Genomic DNA, 18777 nt, shown 5'->3' with positions numbered 1-18777 from the left:
CATGCTCCGGGCATGGTGCCTCACTGCGCTCCACTCATTATTATAATCTAAGTCTATGCCCAATTGGATTGTGAAGCAAGTACAAATCGGTTTCAAAGAAAAAAAAATCAAACTCGTGTGGACCTTTTTGACATGACGACATTTTAAAGGCCGGCATTTTGACTGTGTCAGCATAATAAATGTCCACATTTTGAACGTGTCTGTATTTTGTCTGCCAATGGTCGTCTGTATTTTCCCCATTGATATTTTGACTGCATTCCCAAAATAATAGAGTGTGGAATATTTTTTAACATTCAGAATGTTGACATGACGGTCATGTAGACATTGACCATGTCGGTATTCATTTTGATGCTGATAAAATGTTAGTACAGTATTATTAGAATGTCAACAAAACATCCCATGGTGGTCTAGTGGTGACTCACCTTGCATGGTGGATCATGCGGTGCCATTGGTGTATTTTTGGTCCACAGTGATTCAGTCGGCAAGTGTCACCAATCCAAGCTCTCCTGGTAGTGGCTAACCCTAACCTTCCTTCCCATAGCCTCCTAAGCTCCTGTTCGACTGCATACTGCTAAAACGCAACGTGTAGATGCAGCCATAGATATTCATGTGCAGCATAGTTACCTCCCCTCCTGCATTCTGCAGGAGACTCCCTGACATAGCAGCAATCTCCCTCATTAGTCTAGCAATCTCCCTCACATCACCTAGCCCACATTACACTATTACTGTACACCATAGTTACCTCCCCTCCTGCATTCTGCAGGAGACTCCCTGAAATAGCAGCAATCTCCCTCTCTCCCTCATTAGTCTAGCAATCTCCCTCATGTCACCTAGCCCATGTTACACTGTTACATTTTTTGGGAAAAAGGAATGAGAGACAGATACATTAACATTGAATCATCAGCGCACTTTAGTAAGTATAGTATCTCTTAGTAACTGCTTTGGGGCTCATCTACATTTGGATATAAGTCATTGTAAATGATTCCTCTCAGATGTAGCAGTACACAGCCACGCTTCTAGGTGCCACGTTCACAATCTCTTTTCACAATCCCTCCATATATGGAACTAGACACGCCCATTGGGTGGAGCATGGCACGCCCCCTCAATGGGGCACTGTGCAATATTCTACTACCAACTATAATCTCCCTGAAACTACTTTTCAAAAGTAGTCAAGTATGATGTGCAGGCGCCTTCCTGCAAAACGGGTCCTTTTTAAAAGGGACTTGTCAAAACCCTATGTTTAGATGCAGCCTATCCCTCCCCCTAGTACCTAACCTTAACCCTTTGTTCCCAGGAGATTATGATATTTCACATATCGACATTGTAAACATGTCAACATTATGCTCATGCCTACACATCCAATGCCTACAATACAATCATAGGTGTCTGTATTATGTCAGCATGGCAAATATGTGACTACATTATTAAATGCAGTTAATACAACGTGTAACATTAATGTACAATTTAGGGACTTGTCATTATGTGGGAGCTAAGTCGATGTTGTTTAATGGAAACTGTGATTTATTGATTATGACTTCTATCTATCTGAAAACAAGGCTTTGACATCTGATAGTATAAGTATTGTACTTTTATCCATTACAGTAACATGGGAGGAGCTCCTGCGCCAAACGGCACTTGGAAAGGAAGCCTCAACGTGTCTTACAATATCGGTCCAGGGTTCGCGGATAGTCATGCCACACAGTAAGCAAAGCATCCAATAACTCGGCCTTATTATAGGATTGGTGCAACGGAAAACCAAGCATTACTTAGTGACATTCAAGTGTTTTAATACATAAGATGAACTATGGGCCTTATTCAGACCGGTTTGCTAGGCTGCATGTACTCGCAACTAGAAAATGAACCAAGGTTAAATGGAGCGCTTATTCAAGAGGTGCTTTAGTAAAGCTGCTACTTTAGTGAGGGATGTCAATACCTTGCTGGGAAAAAGGAATCAAAATATTAAAGCAGCGCTTTCAGTGAATAGTACAGTTGAGTGAATCCATTAATAAAACATTTTTAATAAACAATTAAAAAAAATTATTTAACAACAAATGGTAAGAACACGTGCAATCAGATGGTTGGACCCAATGATGTTAATAACCTGCACTGATCCCGAGTAGAAGTCCCAAATGAATGGAGTCCCAATGGTAAGTAGATTTCGGGGGTGTCGCTGGAGGGATCGGTCCTGAGTTGGATGTTTGGACCAATCACGAAGTAGAGCGCTTTTAAGTGATCTCTTGGGTGAGTTTGCCGAGGAGTCAATTGCAGGTGCTGAGGGTTTTGGTGACGTAGAGGAGGTCTTACAGGACAAAGCAGACTCCGATTTCAATCCCGACTTAGTAGATAATTTATTGGGCTTGGTTCACAAGTCTCTTAATATTGAGGACCCCCAAGAGGAATTCAAATTGCAGGATTTACTATTTAAAGATAGATGAAAGAAAGGGAACATTTTCCCGTTGTCCCAATCTCTTAAGGATTTAATATTGGAGGAATGGAGGCATCCGGATAAAAGAATTACAGTGCTTCTGAAAGTTAATAAAATTTACCCCTTTGAGCAGAAGCAGGTACTTGTTTGGGAAGAAGTGCCCAAGGGGGATGCTGCTATAGCCAGGATTTCTAAAAAGACTACTCATCCATTAGAGGATGTTAATATTTTTATGGATCCTATGGATAGGAGGATAGAGTTAGGGCTCGAAAAGCATTTAGCTACAGGGGCAGCCTTAAAATCCACTTCAGCTATGGCGGTCACCTCAGGGATACTTAGAGGCTGGTGCCAGGATCTGGAGTCTGATATGCTTGATGGTATCAAAAGGTCAGAGTTACTAAAGATAGTGCAAACATACAGTTAGCAATGGAATTCCTATGCAATGCTTCTATAGATTCCGTTCAACTGGCAGCCAGGGCCAATGCAACTGCCACAGTCGCGTGAAGGGCTCTCTGGTAAAAGACGTGGGCAGCAGATGTCCAGTCAAAATAAATATCCCAAATGCCGCAGGAATGGTCAACGGTGAACGATACGTCCTGAGTGGTAACTTCCGTTTAGTTATGTCAAAATAAATTGCTTTCCTTGCTTTTTCAAGGGGAATATCTTTTTGGTCAGCAAATGGATTTGAGAACAAAAATCTCAGGAGGAAAATTGGTGTGGTTACTACAGGATAGGGCAGTGAAAAAGGGCCTGTCGAGTAGGGCGTTCAGATACCAGCCTTCGGAATACAGAGAGTTAAGAGCCTATAGACCTGGAAGAAACTATAGGAGGAATCTCTGGCCACGAAAATTCACCCTGGAATTCGTCTAAAGAAGAAGAGATGGGAGGTTTTCCTCCCATCAGAACTCACAATGATGCAAATCAAAGTGGGAGCCAGACTGCTGCAGTCCCGGCATGTCTGGGAGAACTCAATAACTGACAAGAGGGTTTTAGAAATCGTATCTTCAGGATGCAAAATAGAATTCATGAAGCAACCCGGGAAGTCTCTTTCTGGTCTCCAATTCCGCGAGATCCAGTGGAAGAACTGGCGTATTTGGCAGTCTCGAACGAATGATTGACCAGAAATTGGTGGTGAAAGTTCCGAAGTCTCAGGAAGGTCTCTGATGGTACTCCAGATTTATCTTGTGGTGAAAAGGCATCCAGGGACAATCTTAGACCTGAGGCTCCTCAATTACTTTGTCCAAGTCAGGCCATTCAAAATGTAGTGGACACGTTCGATCTTACCAGATGTGAAGCAGGGATCCTTCATAACATCGATGAATTTCAAGGACGCATACCGACATGTACCGGTGTTTGAGGGTCATCAAAAGTACCTCAGGTTTCGCTTAAAAGGGGTCTGTTACCAGTTTACAGCACTCTTTTTTTGGGCTCGCAACTTCCCAAAGGACTTTGACCAAAGTTTTAGTCGTCATTATAGGCACGAGGGGATTTCAATCTGGCCTTATTTGGACAACATTCTGATCGTAGCAGATACAGAAGTAGATGCCAGAAGACCTATAGAAAGCGTGATAATGCGCTTAGCAGAACACGGTTGGCTGGTCCATGTACAAAAGAGTCAGTTAGTCCCTTCATCGCAAATAAAGTACCTAGGGGTTTTGCTGAATACGCAGGAGATGACTGTAAAGTTGACTCCCGAGAGACAACAAAAGTTAATACAACAAGCTTCCCAGATGCTAAAAGACACAGTGGTGACATCAGGAGGAAGCAGGAAGATGCTGGGTCTTATAGGAGCGTTAGACATGGTGTCATGGGCAAGGTTCCATATGAGGGGACTTCAAAGATGTTTCCTGTCCCAATGGGATGGAAACGGCAAAAGGCTACAACAGAGACTTTTCTTGTCAAAAAAGGCAAAGGAGGACCTGTGCTGGTGGTCCAACAGAAGGAGGCTGCAGCACGGAAGGTCATTTGCAGAAAACAGCCAAGTAATAATTACCACATACTCCAGCCAAACAGGTCAGAAGACCGTACAGGGAGAGTGGCACATAGAGTCTCGGGCATTTACCTCAGCCAGAAGGGGGAAGTGGGGGCTCTGGGTAGTATGCGGTATACTTGTCTACCTTACTATTTGTGTAAATCTGAATAGTAGGGAGATTTGACCAAATAATGACTGCAGATTCTCTTATTTGTTATTGCAGTATTAATTATTTGTATGACTAATACAGAGATTCCAGTGAGCTGGAAGATGTTTTTAAAGCGGCAGTCAATTAAAAGTCAACACCTGGTCAGTGTCTCATTGCAAATGATTGCCACTTTAAAAAAAAAAATGGACTGAGTCACCAGAGACTGGCTCCCACATACTATCTATCTATAAAACCCTAAATGTGGCTTTATCTCATGTGCCCACGCCAATGCTTCCAACTCAACTGGAATAAAATACTTCATATTTATAGGGATAGTTCTAGTAATTTTGGATTTTAGTTAGATAATTATTGATAATATCACTCATGTGTACTCAAACCGAACCCCTATTTCTTACTGTCATTGATACAGGATGGTCAGAATGCACATCCACACCTACAAAGAGATAAGGAGAGTGTATAACGTTATCGGAACCATCACAGGCGCCGTGGAGCCAGGTGACAGTGGAATATTCTGATGCTTGTCGTCACATCTAGCATCTGCTCAATTCAGCTGGGTCCCAATCATGCAGGCGTCCGTTAAGGAGCTAGATGTCATTATTAGCCAGTAGACCATAAAATGGCGGTATAGAATTATTGGTTTCCATAACAACTGGGCTTCAAATCTAAGGGGTGTCACCGGTTTCTAATCAATCCATAGGTTAAATAATGGTTCAGTCTACAAAATGGCCGCCTCCACTCTTATCTAGGTCCTGGGCTAAATGACATTTGAGAATCTCTGTAGGGCGATGATAAAATATAACGGTGCTGCATTTTTAAACACATTCATGTCCTTCTTAGACAGGTATGTCATCCTTGGGGGCCATAGGGACTCCTGGGTATTCGGAGGGATTGACCCGCAAAGTGGAGCAGCTGTTGTGAACGAAATTGTCAGAAGTGCGGGGAAGTTAAAAATGCAAGGTAACGTTCATGGCCTTTTTTATTGTATTATTTTTATTAATCGTTTTAGGCAACTTTTCACTTTTATTTTCTTTAAAAATGTTAAGAAATAGAAAACAAAAAGGTGAAGCGGAGATGGGCAGGGAAGCCGCTCCCAGCTGCCTTGCTGATCGGATGCGTGAGCCTCCCCGTCAGCCTGTCCGCCAGCCTGCACCGGTACATGCAATCTGGCGATCCTGCAGGCTGGCACTCCTGCATTAGCGTCTATGCCCATGTGCAGTCCCCCACCATAAGGGACGGGGCCTAATTCAGACCTGTACGAGCAGTTCTGAATTGGCCCCAGAGTACGCAGCTTTGTAGGATCTTTGCCACAAACCCACTCTATGCTACAGCATTCACAACACTGTCACAACGCTGCAGCCTACAGTCAGGAACGACTCTACTATTAGGCAGCCGCGTAGTGCGCCAGGATCGGGGGGGGGGGGTCAGCTGATCACAAAATTTAGGATGTCTGCGAGGAAGACTTTGTACTTTATGCAGGTGGTGGCTGTGGAACGGCCACACTTTCCCTTGGATGGCGGAAAAATGGGTATTGGTGGCAGTTTGGGGTTGGCGGGGAAGTCAGTTTGTGGACACTTTGCCCAGGGTGCGAAGAAGCCTTACACTAGCCATGCCTACACTCCGTTGTCACCACACACAATGCTACAAACACCCTACGTCCGCTTTCCAGTGGCAATGGCTGGGTGGTATTGGCTAGAACATTACAAAGTTAAACTATCCTTCCATTTTTTGCAGTATGTTAAGGGGTTGTTCAGTTGTGCACAGCCTACTCTCAAAGGGCCCGATTCAGACCTGATTCCTGCTGTGCAAATGTGCAGCGGGCAGTAATCAGGTAGACACTACCCCGCTATAGTGAAATACCTCCTTGCAAATGAATGCGGGCGTTGTGCAAATAATTTACTCATGAAGAATTTGCAGCTGAGCAAAAATGTCCAAAACCCTTCATCACCATCGGATGATTTCCCCACTGGTCTCCAGTCATCGCTACGTAGCCCTGGTCTCGGCGGCTGTGATGAAATCAGCCTAATCGAGGCCGGAGCTGGTCGCACACCCTCCCCTAACACACTTGGGCAGGCCTGTGTTTTCTAGGTACTCCCATGAAACAGCCGATTACCACTCCCACACGGCCAGTGGCATCGAGGAGGGGGGAGGCAGGTTCTTTTTACCTGGGCCCGGGTATGCTAGAGGGGCCCGGTTCCCGCTCCTCTCTCTTGTTGCGCGGAGCAAGGCAGTGGCGAGAGAGATGACCGGATGACATCCGGTGGCCACGCCCCCGTCATCTTACCTGGGGGGTGGCTGATCTGCCGGCGCTCCTGCACATGGCAGCTTCCTGTCATTTCTCTGTGCCATTTCTAGGAGGCAGCTGAGCAGCATAAATACAAATGCGCTTATAAGAACCACTTGGTAGGTGGGTGGTGGCATGTGTAGCTAGAGATGTGCCTATGCAAAGTGGATGCCAAATTCAGAAGGTTGCCCTGCACCAAGCATATGGTAAGCACTTGTTCTAGTGATGGCGGCTGGTCTTGAGGACTGGAGAGCGTGGTGGTTATCACATGGGATTTGTATGACTCAGAATAGGATCGTAGAGTCGCATCAGCATTGCGTAGGCACGGGGCGGCTGGAATATTTTGTGACTCAGAAGGAGGCCCTCTATGTTATGCTGACTGCTCATCCTGTTGGCGGTCATTAATCACTTCAGCGAAACAAGAACCTAATTCATTACTTTTTTTAGGTTGGAGGCCGAGGAGAACGCTGATGTTTGCCAGCTGGGATGCAGAAGAGTTCGGCCTGTTAGGATCTACAGAATGGGCTGAGGTATCACACGTACTGTGCAGTCTTGCCCTTTGGTTCTTGGAGAGCACACATGCACAGGCGATACTGAGGGGACCTTTTTATCCACCTCCATTTAACTAGAAGGTGTCTGCACCATTTATTTTGAGGTTTGGGAATTAAAACCCTAATACCAATTTACAGCATTGGCTCAAACCCTAAAGTATAAAAAGTAGTCCTTTGTTGGAGGTTGAGGTCAAGTAGGGGATTTTGCCAGAATTGGCCACCCTGATCCAGATCAATAGGATCCATCTATCTGGAGGGTCACTCCCTTATTAAATTCTATTAATCACATTTATTGCACATATACGGTCCAGCTACATGATCTGAATAAAGACGGATCATATATTTCTAAAAAAAATCTTCTAATTAAGGAACAAGTACTACAGTAATAATTTACCTTTAGAAGATCCAGCGTGAATAAATCATTCAAATTTCCGTACCAATTAAAAAACATCTTTTATTGCTGAAAAGATTTATGTCTAACCCCTGATGAAGTCTCATAAAGGGACGAAACGCGTCGGGTTCTTGGTTTGATCGCTATAAAGTCTTCCAATTCCAAGTGTATTACCTTTTTATAATTTATAATTTTTAATAAATGTTTTATATTTGAAAGAAGTCCTGGTGGATGTTAATTCTACATTGAGTGGAAAGACATTACAAATTGTATTGATAAATCGTATATGGGCGCTTAATAACACTATTGGGTTGTGTGTGTGTATATATATATATATGTATATGTATATATATATATATATATATATATATATATATATATATATATATATATATATATATATATATATATATATATATATATAAAAGGAGCTTTAATCCGGCACACACAGATAAGCGCAACCGCGCTATAATAAACGGTACTTCACCCGGTGCCCTCACTTGGATTGTAGATAGTAGTCTCGAGATGCGGCACTCTGGGCTGGAAAAAACGAAGCAGTACACAAGCTACAAGATTTGTGTACTGCTTCGTTTTTTCCAGCCCAGAGTGCCGCATCTCGAGACTACTATATATATATATATATATATATATATATATAAACGACAACCCAGCACTCACTTCTCACAATAAGGCTCATAAACACATAAATTGCGTGTTTATGAGCCTTATTGTGAGAAGTGAGTGCCGGGTTGTCGTCTTCTGCATACCCCCTGGTCCCGAGCACCACGCAGCTGACTCAGAAAGCAAATGCCGACTGTTCGCTATATATATATATATATATATATATATATATAGTCAATTTCTATTGTCTTCTGTTTGCAGGAAAATGTGAAAGTACTGGAGAAAAGAGCAGTTGCTTATATCAATGCAGACTCCTCTGTAGAAGGTAATTTTTGTGTGCAGATAACATTATTACCAGACCCTATAGTGGCATCCAACCTAAAACACCGGCACTCCGCTCTTCTTTTGCTTCTGGTAGATTGATATTCAGCACGCCACCTCACCAACTGAGCCCAAGGAAGACCAGCAGTGCGTTACCCATAGCAGCCATCAGTTCTCTATAGCATTCTAGCAAACAATAGGATCTGATTGGTTGCTAAGGGCAATGCTACTACTTTTCTGTTTTAGAAGCTTTAGCAAATCTACCCTACCCCAGTATCAGAGTTTGGAGAGAGATAAAGAGATAACAACCAATCAGCTCCCAACTTGTTTTACAGACTGTGCTTGAAATATGATAGATGGAAAATGGTTAGTACTTTATCCCTCTTGACTGCGGGCCAGATGCACTAAGCTTCAAAGGTGATAAAATGAAGAGTGATATCAGCCAGCCAATCGGCTCCCACCTGCCAAGTCACAAGCTGGGTTTGAAAAATGTGAGGCAGGAGCTAACTGGTTGATTGTTTATCACTCTCCATTTTATCACTTTTGAAGCTGAGTGCATCTGGCCCTATATCTCTCTCAAAGACTTAGTACATCTCTCCCTAATAGTCATTCTCCTTAAAGAGGAAATCATGGCCGGCTGTAGCCGGATCACAACCCCGATGGCTCCAGGTAGAGAGACTGCATTAGGACTTGGGAAATAGAATTTGGCAAAACAAATTTCAGTGCAAATAGAGACCGATAGGGACAATGGTTTTGGTTGATAGAGCTAGTGTCCAGATATAGTCAAAAGGGCCACATGAAAAAATATCAACATGCAATGTTCCCCATGTTGTCCTTGTCGACCTTTTGACACTGTGGGGGTAGATGTATGAAGCAGTGTTAAAGGAGAAATGGCCCATGGCAACCAATCAGCTGCTCTGTATAATTTAATATTATGCAAATTATAGATGTTACTTCCGTGCTGATTGGTTGCCATGGGCCACTCCTCCTCTGGCTCACTTCTCCTCCCTTATCACTCCTTCATACATCTACCCCTGTCTAATAATCCACACCCTAGGGAGAATATGGGGCTGTACTATGGGTTTGATTCAGACCTGCTCTCTGGGCTGCGAGTGTCCGCAGTCCAGAGAGCAGGTTAACGCCACCCCTGTGCAGACGGGGGAAATCGCTCGCCATCCAATGATGTGGGTGTTCCCCCGCAGGCTGAGAATGGATGTTTATGTTTATGGGCCTGCGTACCACCATTCGCATCGCGGGATCTGGTTGACTCTCAAGGATGCGAATTCTCATCCGAGCGAATCTACCAGAACAACCCCCGTTATTGCGATGTAATACCACAGTTTGTCATGTTTATTTTGTTTGCACCAATGATATACTGCGCCCCAGGGAAATAATGTACATGGATGAATACGTTTGTTTGGCCAAGTAAGTCTATATGATTTGTTTGCAAGTCATATCTGTGTAGTCGTAAGTTATTATACAGTGGAAACCAACTGCCACAATCCTAGGGGATTGATATCCACTTGGCTCCATAATAATACAGTACGTTTTTCTTAGGCACAGACACAATGCAGATATGTTGAACTTAATAGTAAAAGAGAATGAAATACAATTGTTGTCTCTTGTATAAGCCGGAATTGGTTTCTAAATCTGCTGATGAAAACAAATTGATCCCAATTTCACTTGTTGCCGGATTTGTAAAATGACTTATTCTTATTGTTCTAGTCTCATTTTATTTCCACCGCAAAGTTCTCTTGTTTTGTTTTTAGGGAACTTTACTTTGAGAATTGACTGCACACCGTTAATGTATCAGCTGGTTTACAGTCTGACTAAAGAGGTATTTATCATCTTCTCATTAAATAAGCCGCACTGTATTGTTACATTGTGGGGAGATTTAGTGGAACGGCGAGAAAGGAATGGGCACTATTGATTTTAGTATTTACATAACAACTGGAAGGGGGGGGGGGGCAGCAGAGGACATTTGTGATTATGGGATGTAGCAGTCCTGCAGGACATACAGAGGTCATTATAAAAAAGTTAATTTGGGGATCAGGTAACTGATAGGCAGCTGCTTTACACAGGCCGGGATGGGAGTATACCAGTGGCGTGCGGTGAGGTCAGTGGCTGGTGAGGCACCCTCATCGGGCATTTGGAGCCGGCCCTGGTTCCCAAAATACAGGGGACAAAGTGAGCGGGGGTCCCCCGTATTTTAGGGACAAGCAAGTGGTCCTGGTTCCCAAAATATGGGGGACAAAATGAGGGAGGGTCCCCTGTATTTTAAGGACCAGCATCAGGCTCCACTATCAGGGGGCTTAATGCCATAGCCAGACGGGGTCCCGTGGCGAAAACATTACCCACTTTAACTAGTCAGCCTAGGCCCGGGAGTTCTTGAGGAGGTGGGAATCTCCCCAAATAAAGGGGTCCCCCCTCTCCAGGGCACCCCAGGCCTGGGCTATCCCCTGCACCCCTGGGTGGTGGGTGCGGGGTTGATGGCTGGTTTAAAAAAAGTAATTTTGTCTTTTGACAGTGGGACCACAGGTCCCAGCAAGCCTGCTCCACATGCTGGTACTTGGGAGAACTACAGGTACCAGCATGTGGGGCATCAAAGGCACGCTGGTACCTATAGCCCCCCTGTAAAAGAAATATTAAAATAAAACCACAAACACTGTTTTTTTTTTTTATATATATTATTATTTTTATATTTTATTCAACGACTTCTTTCTGCACCCAGTGCTCTTTTGCATAGCCAGCTCAAGGGGGTGGGGCGGTGAGCCGTGATTGGCTGTCCGTGGCCATTTTGAAATTTATTATTATTATTATTTTTTTATGCCAAATATCCCTGCTGCCAATGCCCACTACAGTAGACAGGGGCTGTATGGATGGCTAGTGTATGACAGGGATGGCTAGTGTACAATACAGACTGGGGTGGGATGGTTTTTGTACAATACAGCCTGGAATGGGATGGCTAGTGTACAATGCAGAATGGAATGGCTAGTGTACAATGCAGACTGGGATGGCTAGTGTACAATGCAGACTGGGATGGCTAGTGGACAATGCAGACTGGGATGGCTAGTGGACAATGCAGACTGGGATGGCTAGTGGACAATGCAGACTGGGATGGCTAGTGGACAATGCAGACTGGGATGGCTAGTGTACAATGCAGACTGGGATGGCTAGTGTACAATGCAGACTGGGATGGCTAGTGTACAATGCAGACTGGGATGGCTAGTGTACAATGCAGACTGGGATGGCTAGTGGACAATGCAGACTGGGATGGCTAGTGTACAATGCAGACTGGGATGGCTAGTGTACAATGCAGACTGGGATGGCTAGTGTACAATGCAGACTGGGATGGCTAGTGTACAATGCAGACTGGGATGGCTAGTGTACAATGCAGACTGGGATGGCTAGTGGACAATTCAGACTCGGGTGGAATGGCTAGTGTACAATAAAGACTGGGATGGGATGGATAGTGTACAATACAAACTGGGTGGGGTAACTAGTGTGCAATACAGACTGGAATGGGATGGCTAGTGTACAATGCAGACTGGGATGGCTAGTGTACAATGCAGACTGGGATGGCTAGTGGAAAATTCAGACTTGGGTGGAATGGCTAGTGTACAATGCAGACCGGGATGGGATGGCTAGTGTACAATGTAGACTGGGATGGGATGGCTAGTGTACAATGTAGACTGGGATGGGATGGCTAGCGTACAATGTAAACTGGGATGGGATGGCTAGCGTACAATGTAGACTGGGATGGGATGGCTAGCGTACAATGTAGACTGGGATGGGATGGCAAGCGTACAATGTAGACTGGGATGGGATGGCTAGCGTACAATGTAGACTGGGATGGCTAGCGTACAATGTAGACTGGGATTGGATGGCTAGCGTACAATACAGACTGGAATGGGATGGCTAGTGTACAATGCAGACTGGGATGGCTAGTGGAAAATTCAGACTCGGGTGGAATGGGTAGTGTACAATGCAGACTGGGATGCGATGGCTAGTGTACAATACAGACTGGGATGCGATGGCTAGTGTACAATACAGACTGGGATGCGATGGCTAGTGTACAATACAGACTGGGATGTGATGGCTAGTGTACAATACAGACTGGGATGGGATGGCTAGTGTACAATACAGACTGGGATGGGATGGCTAGTGTACAATACAGACTGGGATGGGATGGCTAGTGTACAATACAGACTGGGATGGGATGGCTCAGTAATAACACTATTCTGTAATGACAGATTGTAGCAATCGCAGAGGCACAGATGAGACCATGAGAGCAGAGGGAAGATAAAGTGAACAAGTAGCATACATCCCCAGTGCAGAAGTAGTCATTGCTTACGCTACAGCTGGAAGTGACATCCATATTGGAAGGGTTTCATTTCCCAGACTGCATCACATACATGATCAGCTCACCAACACGCTGCTTATTTCCATCCTCCCCAGATTGCCAGCCCAGACGATGGCTATGAAGGCAGATCTCTCTATGAAAGTTGGCATGAGAAAAATAACTGGACAGAATATAAAGATTCTCCAAGGTATCTACATGACCACCCCCATGACATCTGGCCAATCCTGTCCTCCAGATATACCAACCGTTCACGTGTCTCAGGCCACCTGTGGATCTATAGTAGGAATGTATGCAGCATGTTTGAGTGTGACAGTACTGGCTATAGCTGTGTCAGGTGGTGTGGGGAATGTGGAGCGCTGCTAGATCTCGATTACCGGTTTCGCCACCCCCGCACTATTGCATCGTTTTCTCTCTTCTCAGTCGTCTACGGGTTTTATGGAATGTATTTGATAAATGAGAGTTAGAATCCAATTGTTGATTTGGTATGAGCACCACATCCGATTGTTGTCTTTAGAAGGCTCTCACATAGGGGAGGGGGTGTATCAAACCTCCTAAAGAGAGGAGAAGCTGCCCGGTCCACATTGTGACACCATCCAAGGGGGACACACCAAAATATCAGAGCTGCTCTGATGAGGTCATTGAGTATCAGTGAGACCAGGGAAAAGCTGGGGGTTGCCGAGCAGCTCACGTAGAACTGGATTAGCCCCCAGCACGACTGCCGCACCCCAGACACACAACTCGCTGAAGCAGTTCGGTCCCGGGACTTGCACATGTGCAAACATTGGGTATCTTGTGAATCTGAATCGCCCCCCCTTGAGTGCTGAGTACCTAACATGACACCCCCAATTCATTATTTCCCATCTCTCCCATTTCCAAGGATAAACAAGCTGGGCTCAGGGAATGACTTTGAAGTCTTTTTCCAGCGGCTGGGCGTCGCGTCCGGGAGGGCTCGCTACACTAAGAATCCGGTGAGTGTATTGTACCAGAGCACCGGGTAAGTGGGAAGGGCTGTTCTGTGCCACACCTCCCCTTCAGTATCCAGGCGTGTGTCTCTCACCTGTGAATCTCGCTATTCATTTGGGACGCTTAATCCCATCTTTTTAGGCAAGGAAATAGGGACAGCCACGCGCGCCAAAGGCGCGTGCCTGAAATTAGGGGTTGTGGCTTAGTGGCAAGGGGGTGTGACCTGCAAATCGCTGCATTCCCACAAGGCCACGCCCCGTTTTCGCTGCTGTGGGGGCCTGACCAGCGGCTCTAAGCTGCTGGTCAGCCCCCAGCCTCTTTTCTGAGGGAATGGACACTGTGCAAAGCATTTATTCACTGGATGACAGGGGGGACTCCCAACTTGCCCCCCGCGATACTGCCAGCCCTGGGCTGGTTGCGGAAACGTCCCCAAAACCGGGACGTTCCCGTGGAAAGTGAGACAGTTCAGAGGTATGCTTAATAACCAGTGCTTAATATTAGTTAAGGTCCCAAATCACACATGATCATTATTAATCAGGGCAGTACGGATGGTGTAGAGCAGGCATGTCAAACGTTGGCCATCCAGATGTTTTGAAACTACACATCCCAGCATGCTTTGCCACAGTTTTGCTATTAGAGAATGCTAAAACTATTGCAAAGCATGCTGGGATGTGTAGTTTCAAAACATCTGGAGGGCCAACGTTGGACATGCCTGGTGTAGAGCATGGGTCCTCAGGGGCAAACGCAGGATTTTCAGAAGGGGGTTTCCAGAGAGGGGTGGAGCAAAGCACAGAGATGGACACTTAGGTGACCCAGTATATGCCTTGTCAGTTAAAGTATTATAGATAGACCAGATGTATAATAATAATAATAATAATAATAATAATAATAATAATATATATACATACATAACAGCAGTGTAGACCCCTGGGCATAGCAATGTATTGGGGCCCCTACCTATCCTCCAGTGGTAGGTGTGGGGGGGTGCTATGAGCGGAAGCTTTGATGTCCCGCGGGTGGTAGGGGGTATTATGTCAACCGCTCAGCATGTAGGGCCTGGATCAGTAATTTCCACTAATTACCCCTTTACTGCACAAATGGTGGGAGATGGGGGCATTGGGCTGAATGAAGGGGCCCTGATACATAACTTCCAGGGTGGTAGAGGATGTTTAATACGCAGAGGAGGGGTGTATAGTGGAGTGGGCTTATTATTCATAATTTTCTGGTGGGAATACAGCTTGCTTGACTGCAGATATCTCCAGTTCCCGGAAATAGAATTCTTAGATTTTAATGGAATTAAAAACTAGAGAATCCCACCTACCAAATGGTATTGGGGACTAGGGGATCAGAGTTCAGGAGGCAGAGCAATCTGCCAACGAGTATATAAAACTACACACCAGGTGTGTGGAGCTGGAGCAGTAACCAGCTGCTGGAAGGCTGATATCTCTGGTTCTGGGCATAGTAGAGACACGCTATTAGTGTCCATCAAAGGGGGAGAGGCCCAGCTTTTGGAATATATCCTCAGAAAAACTCTAATGCTGTGTACACACGGGTCTATATGATTGCTGGGGATATATTGCTAGCAATATATCCCCAGCAATCATATTGCTAGTGTCTCCTTTTTATCAGCGATGAAAAGGAGACACTGCTACGGGGTGGAGGCGGAGCGCAGCAGCAGGTGACGGGAGGAGGGAGGGAGCAGCGTCGCAGGGCATGGGAGAATAGCGCTGATTTCTCCGGCGCTGACCTCCTGCCCGGCGATCGCTGGGGGAAGCCTCTGGTCGCAGGAGCATGCTCCTGCGACCAGCGACCATGAAGGGCTGGCCGCCGGAGCGCACTCCCAGCCATCTATCGCCGGCTGCACATGAAATCACTGGCAATATGGTCGCTGAGCGACCATTTTGCCAGCGATTTCATACATAATTGCACCCGTGTGTACGCACCTTGAGTTAGATAGAAACTGAAATATCTGACTGGGAAGAGCAATTAACAGGCTTGGATGGGGACCACTGCTTTGAAGTCAGATATCTCCGGTTCTCCAGGGCCTAAGATTCCTTGGGGGGTTTCTGGGTACTCAGAACCCCCCCTGCGTTCGCTACTGGTCCTCAAACTGCGGCCCTCCAGATGTTTTGAAACTACAAATCCCAGCATGCCTTGCCACAGTTTTAACACTCCCTTATAGCAAAACTGTGGCCAGGCATGCTGGGATTTGTAGTTTCACAACATCTGGAGGGCCGCAGTTTGAGGACCCATGGGTAGAGGCTGCCTCCTGACCACAGCGGTGTGTCTGCAGGGACACAGACAAAACATTGTGGGGCCCTTAGCAACATTTTAAAAAGGGCCCCCATTCCCAATGCTTCTGGAGAGACCCCTGTCTGCAGCAGTTGTTCATGCTATGCCCCATAGCAGTGCCCTCGTTAACATTATGTCACACTGTAAGGCTGCCAGTACACATTATGCCACAAAGTACACTGACATGGAGGAGAGTGGTAGAAGGTTGACCACTTGTCTCCCATTCCCAACGCTATAGAACAGAAGAGAGCAGCTTAAATGCTGGAGAGACTCCATAGATTGTTCATTAGTAGATGCATATTTGCAGAAGAGACACCCCCAGCATACTTCAATAGGAATGTCATCAACGCAGCGTTCCCCAGCCTCCACACAGATGGCGGCTGATGTATTGGTATTATTAATTGCACCTTATCATGATTAATCAGGGCAGTACGGATGGTGTAATGGTTAGCATTACTGCCTCACAGCACTGAGGTCATGGGTTTTATCCCCACCATGTGTTATATATACGGGGCAGTACGAATGGTGTAATGGTTACATTACTGCCTCACAGCGCTGAGGTCATGGGTTCTATCCCCACCCTGTGTTATATATACGGGGCAGTACGGATGGTGTAATGGTTACATTACTGCCTCACAGCGCTGAGGTCATGGGTTCTATCCCCACCATGTGTTATATATACAGGGCAGTACGGATGGTGTAATGGTTAGCATTACTGCCTCACAGCACTGAGGTCATGGGTTCTATCCCCACCATGTGTTATATATACGGGGCAGCACAGAGGTGTAATTGTTAGCATTACTGCCTCACAGCGCTGAGGTCATGGGTTCTATCCCCACCATGTGTTATATATACGGGGCAGTACGGATGGTGTAATGGTTATAGCATTACTGCCTCACAGCGCTGAGGTCATGGGTTCTATCCCCACCATGTGTTATATATACGGGGCAGTACGGATGGTGTAATGGTTATAGCATTACTGCCTCACAGCACTGAGGTCATGGGTTCTATCCCCACCATGTGTTATATATACGGGGCAGTACGGATGGTGTAATGGTTATAGCATTACTGCCTCACAGCGCTAAGGTCATGGGTTCTATCCCCACCATGTGTTATATATACGGGGCAGTACAGAGGGTGTAATGGTTAGCATTTCTGCCTCTGGTTTCCTCCCACAATCCCAAAATATACTGGTAGGTTAATATTGGCTACCAAAAAAAAAAAATGATCTCCTAGTATTAATGTGTGCATATACATGTGACAGGGAATATAGATTGTAAGCTCCACTGGGGCAGGGACTGATGTCAATGTTCCACTATTGTCTGTACAGTGCTGCGGAATATGTGTGCGCTATATAAATAACTGGTAATAAATGTGTCATGCTGATTTTTTTCCCTTTCAGTGTAGAAAGCATTTAATTATTTGACATGGTTATTTCTCAGAAAGAGGGAAGATATAGCGGCTATCCTGTATATCACAGCGTGTATGAGACTTCCGAGATTGTGGATGAATTCTATGACCCCCTCTATAAGAATCACCTCGCCGTAGCGAAAGTACGAGGTGGACTTGTGTTTGAGTTGGCCGACTCCGTGGTTCTCCCCTTGGATGCCAGAGACTATGCTGATGCACTGAAGAATTACGCTTCCATCATTTCCAATATGTCAGATCCGTCCCCAGTGATGGCTTATAATGTCTCATTTGGTAAGTTTTTTGCCTTTGTATTTTTGTGCTATTTTGTTTACAGCGCTGTGCTTTCCCGTCACTGGCTGTGGGGACGGTGGCTTGTCATCTGTCTGACGGTAAGATTTACATGTAATGTATTATTGCTGTGGGTTAGCTATACTTGTGTGCTTGATCAATCCTGCTACTTTCAGTGGGAAAGGCAGGGCCGGCGCCACCACTAGGCGACTTTAGGCATGTAAACTTGAGAATTGGTCAAGAGCATGGCAACTACAGTTTAATGCTAAAAAATGCTAAATTATGCACTTGGGACGCAAAAACCCAAAAGCTCAATATAGTATCAAGGGTACTATAATGGAAACTACTGAGGAGGAAAGAGATCTAGGAGTCACTATTTCAAGTGATTTAAAGGCAGGAAAGCAATGTAGCAAAGCAATGAGGAAGGCTAGTCAGATGCTTGGTTGCATAGGGAGAGGAATCAGTAGCAGAAAGAAAGAAGTAATAATGCCACTGTATAGGTCATTGCAGCGGCGTAGCTACCTTTTGGGCGCCCCCCCGTCATTAGGGGGGGCGCCCCCCGCCGCCCATTCAAACCCCCCCAATCCCCCACAGCCTTACCTTTCGCGCTGGTCCCGGCGGCTCCGTTCTTCTGCTGAGGACTACCACAAAATGGCCGCCCCCATACAGCAGACAGTTTCAGAGAACTGTGTGCTATATAGGGGCGGCCATTTTGTGGTGGTCCTCAGCA

At 45.6% G+C, this 18777-nt stretch overlaps 1 protein-coding gene across 1 annotated transcript in view; it reads left to right on the top strand.

The window, feature by feature from the left end:
* Positions 1-18777, top strand: part of LOC146058131 (putative N-acetylated-alpha-linked acidic dipeptidase) — a 55792-nt gene that overhangs the window by 24864 nt on the left and 12151 nt on the right. Inside the window, exons 8-16 of the mRNA XM_083170157.1 lie at positions 1603-1701; positions 4976-5061; positions 5404-5523; positions 7295-7377; positions 8672-8735; positions 10501-10568; positions 13190-13281; positions 13972-14062; positions 17792-18050. Coding sequence (XP_083026283.1) covers positions 1603-1701; positions 4976-5061; positions 5404-5523; positions 7295-7377; positions 8672-8735; positions 10501-10568; positions 13190-13281; positions 13972-14062; positions 17792-18050 — 962 coding nt within the window. The remainder of the gene's footprint in view (positions 1-1602; positions 1702-4975; positions 5062-5403; positions 5524-7294; positions 7378-8671; positions 8736-10500; positions 10569-13189; positions 13282-13971; positions 14063-17791; positions 18051-18777) is intronic.

This window comes from Crinia signifera, chromosome 2, assembly GCF_055691185.1.
Source record: "Crinia signifera chromosome 2, ASM5569118v1, whole genome shotgun sequence".
Classification (NCBI taxonomy): Eukaryota; Metazoa; Chordata; class Amphibia; order Anura; family Myobatrachidae; genus Crinia; species Crinia signifera.
Note: the sequence above shows the minus strand (reverse complement) of the source record. Positions and strands in the feature narration are given on the sequence as shown.